We start from the raw sequence: 4,148 nt of genomic DNA, 5'->3' as shown, positions 1-4,148 counted from the left end.
CCTGTACAGAACCAGATAAAATATTAAGTAATTCTGTTTCCGTAACAATAATTATTTTTATTTATTATATAAGTGAATATTGGAAAATTATCTGATTAAAATAGGATATAATATGAATGAAAAGGATTTAATTTATTTTATTTCAATATAATAATGATTTATTGAGATTTTTAGATAAATCAATTATAGATAAAATGAAGTTTGGGCTGGTGTTTAATTTCTAATGATTTTGGTATTTAAACAGATTTTCGATTCATCTTTTAATGTCAGAAAGTGTTACCGAAAAAATAAGGAATGTATTTTTTTACCAAATCTTCACTTATCTACCTAGAATACGCCTTTGTAATACGGATCGATGTGGTTTTAGGAAAAGTAAACTGAATGAAATTTTTTAAAATTCGTTGATTATAACGGTAGATATCATTACGGTTGCGGAAAAATTTGGGACCTATGAAAAATCAAAGAGAATAAAAGCGTTAGTTAAGTTATAATAAATATTATATCTAAGGGAATTAATGCGCACTTTAAATAAATTTTGAAGCAATATAACAATGCAACAAGAACATTTTTTTAATACAATACCTCAAATTAATTATGTGCACACATTTTATTAAGTATTTCCAATATTTTATTAGATGTACCCACATTTTGTTATGTATTTACTAATTAATAAATTATTAGAATTATACCCACATTTTATAATGTTATTACTGATATATTATTATATTTTTACCCACATTTGATTAAGTAAATAAGATGTTATTCGATTTTTGCCCAGATTTTATTGTGTATTTACTGATATATTATTATATTGACACCCATATTTCACTATGTATTTACTGACATATTGATAGATTTATCCCCACATTTTAGTATGTTTGTTTTAACTGATATTTTTATTAGTTTCAATACATGTGTATTTTATTGGACTGATACCCATATATCGACAGGATTTGCTATTCTATAAGCTAGGTAGACAATTACAGTTTTCTAATCACAGGTATTATTACATTATTTAAGTAAGTATTGTACGAATTATTTTCTAAAGAGATACTGGTCCTCATTTGATATTCTTTATTATCATTTGAATCTAAATACCCCCACGGCCAATCGTCTGGACTCATTTTCTTATATATTGGTACGTGAATTTTTAATAATAAATTCACCAACCAACGCAACGGTACCTTTTTAAATTTGCTTCTAAAGGTATATTACGAGAACATACATTAGAACAATCATAGATAAAATATATGTTATTCAAAAAAGATGTGCCTGCAATTGAAACCATTTTATGTACATTAATTTTTTTAAATTAATTAAAATTTTAGGTAATAACCAGTAGTTTTAACTGTATTTTCAGTCACCTTGGGTCTCAATAAAATAATTGGTAAGACAATCGATATTTTTTGTTCTTATTAACTGAAAAATAGAAATTGAAAAATTAGCACGTTAGTAATGGATATAGTATTTCTAACTCCTTTTATTTATTTTTCAAGAGTAGTAAAGAAAATTAAGCGTTTAATATGTAATTTTGCAGGAAAGAAGTGATAAATGAAAAATATATAGGAAAATATCTTTGCAAGCAGATAAATTAATTTTGAGGAAAAATGAGAACAGTTTAATTTTCATTGATACGAGTATTCTTTCGTGTTATTTTTACAGCATTAAAACAATTTGAAGACATTTATTTTTTATTATTTTCCACTATGTACAAATAAATTAAAATTCAGCTTAAATTTTCTTGCATTCTAAATGTTTTTTCTATAAATCCGAATTGTTAGTGAGATCATTACCGTGGATATTAGGACTAGACAAGGGTTGTGGCCGCCGCGGTTGTGACGCGGCTAAATGCTCATAATACCTCCCCATCAGGGCTTGGTCTATCGCCAAACCGGGAAACACTCCCCAGTGGCTGAGGAGAGGGTACTGCAGACCTTGGGGAGAGCCGGCTGCCTCGGGAGCAAATCGGACAGGAGGAACGTCTTTATCGGAGTTCTCCAGCGAAGTGTCTTTATCTTCTTGGTCGCTGGCTACAACGTCGATATCTTCTTCCGCGTTATCTTCATCGCCGCTGCTGTTGAAGTAAGATTTAGGATATCCAGTCTGTTTTTTGTGGATCTTTTCTTCGTGCCTCAAGGAAATTTCGTCAGGGGCCAAGAGCGAAGCGACGTCAAACTGCCTCTTCCTGGCGATGCCTGGCAAAGGAGCAAATACCGCTGTAGGAGTGGGTGGCCAAAAATGCTGTAAGTTTGGTAGGCCTGGAGGAGGAGACACGGAAAGTGGCGGAGGACTCGGAGAGTCATTCCCTTCATCGTCCACAGCTAGCCCCATATGTTTTCTGACCTTTCTTTGCGCCTTCCGTCGTCTAAAATCGCCTTTTCTAAAGTCGTCAACGTTCGCGGGATGAATTGCCCAGTAGTGTCCTTTGCCATTTGCACTCCTTCCTGCTTTAATGAAGCAGTCATTTAAAGACAGATTGTGGCGGATACTATTTCTCCAGCCGGGTCCTCGAGATCGGAAATATGGATAATTATCCAAAATATGTTGGTAGATGTCTGACAATACTAGCTTTGTCTCTGGTGAACTAAGTATTGCCATTGCGATTAGCCCAATATAGCTATGTTGAGGTTTTGGTTCTTCGGGTTGAAGAACTCGGTGATGGAACAATGACATGGATAGTGCCAAACGAGGTCCGTATGGCCCAGGATAAGCGGGGCAGAGTGGTACTGGACCTGGGTAATGATGCAGCTGGGAGAATCGCAGCCTTTCTGCCATGGCGTAATTGTAAAGCTGGAGTCTGTACTGGTCTAGAGGTAGAAGTCCGGACGGAAGTGACGGAGGAGTGGGGCCTCCTGAGCTAGGAGTTCCACCTGGTGTTGGCTTGACAAGGGAAGCCAATGGATATGGAAGAACAGTGGCTGCAGGACCCGACGGACTCTCTCCATTGCTGCACATTTTGATGTCTCGTGGAAACACTCAATAACACCACTTAAAAATCTTTATAGGCTATTGCACAATTTTGAAAATTGTTTATGTGAGATCACCGAATTTTAGACACCGTTTTTCATTTCGATTGAACTTCGCTAACGTCAAATGGTCGATAGTAGCACGCACGTGGCAACCCTTCGCCGTTTGCCAACTGAATGAACCATAAATCATCTTCGACATTGTGGAACCCTCTCTACCCCCTCCACGGGCCCCGTTCTGCCCATGAAGTATCGGGCTGGAGAGAGAAACTTCTCGGCCGTTTATCTCGCTACTTGATGGCGGCCTCGTTCGGATTCTTGATATAAGCCGAGCACTTATTTGCTGAGAAATATTTGAAAAGCTTTGGTGGGCCGAACGGAAAGGAGCGCCGGCCAATAGGAGGACGGCTTTCTGTTGGCACGGTGTTGGTATACATGTTTTTGTTTAGCGCGGGGTGGGGCTGCCGGTGGTGCGGGGGGGCGGCTAGGGGTTGGAGGGAGAGGAAGAGAAACTTTGTGTCGAGGCTGATGGAAGGACTCTCAATTTTTCGCAGGTACGGTTATAGAGCCAAATGAGGAGGAAAATGAAAAGCCAACATTCATATTACAATGTAATACCTTATTTGCTCCGAGTAAGAAATGTTAATCAACCGGTAGGCAGAGAGATAATATAATAAATAATAATAAAAATAAATAGAATGCCATACCACTCTGACTTTGCACACGTTCTTCGCCTCTTTCACCTCTTCCATAGAAATATTGAGAATAATAATCAAGTATTACAAATATTAAAAACGATAGAATTAAAAAATACTGATTCTATAAAATAAATTAATACCTTATTTGAGATGATAAATCTTTCTTAAATTTTGTACCTACGTTCCTACTTAAGCAACCAATTTTTTTAAACTTTCATGATGTTAAAAATATTCAAAGAGAGACTTTATAAAGAAAAGAATACTGAATTCATCCGAGCACCGATTTTTTCCAACGCAATTCAAAGATCTCGCTTTAGAAAAAAAAACACAAATGCAGAAAGAACACTATATTTTTTCCCTACGTATCTATTACTATGTTTCTTTCGTCTTTGACGTCTAATTACATAATTTTGGTGCAAAGGGCATAGTTTTGACTTGTGAAAACAAGATTACTTATCGAGATTTTGTAAGATATGTGAGATTT

General features: G+C 35.9%; 1 protein-coding gene across 1 annotated transcript; it reads right to left on the bottom strand.

Moving 5' to 3' along the window:
• Nucleotides 1–1,761: 1,761 nt before the first annotated feature.
• fd102C (forkhead domain 102C) lies at nt 1,762–2,955 on the bottom strand. The gene has a single exon (XM_088273527.1). It carries the CDS (start codon nt 2,953–2,955, stop codon nt 1,762–1,764), a length of 1,194 nt encoding a protein of 397 aa, XP_088129653.1.
• Nucleotides 2,956–4,148: the final 1,193 nt, after the last annotated feature.

The sequence above is a fragment of the Brachycentrus maculatus genome, unplaced genomic scaffold (genome assembly GCF_059751285.1).
Source record: "Brachycentrus maculatus isolate JH-2025_06_01 unplaced genomic scaffold, ASM5975128v1 h1tg000586l, whole genome shotgun sequence".
In the NCBI taxonomy this organism is placed as follows: Eukaryota; Metazoa; Arthropoda; class Insecta; order Trichoptera; family Brachycentridae; genus Brachycentrus; species Brachycentrus maculatus.
This window is presented reverse-complemented; position numbering and strand designations above follow the sequence as displayed.

Excerpts from the sequence above, each read along its gene's own strand:
- fd102C (XM_088273527.1), bottom strand. The coding sequence starts at position 2,955 with ATGTGCAGCAATGGAGAGAGTCCGTCGGGTCCTGCAGCCACTGTTCTT.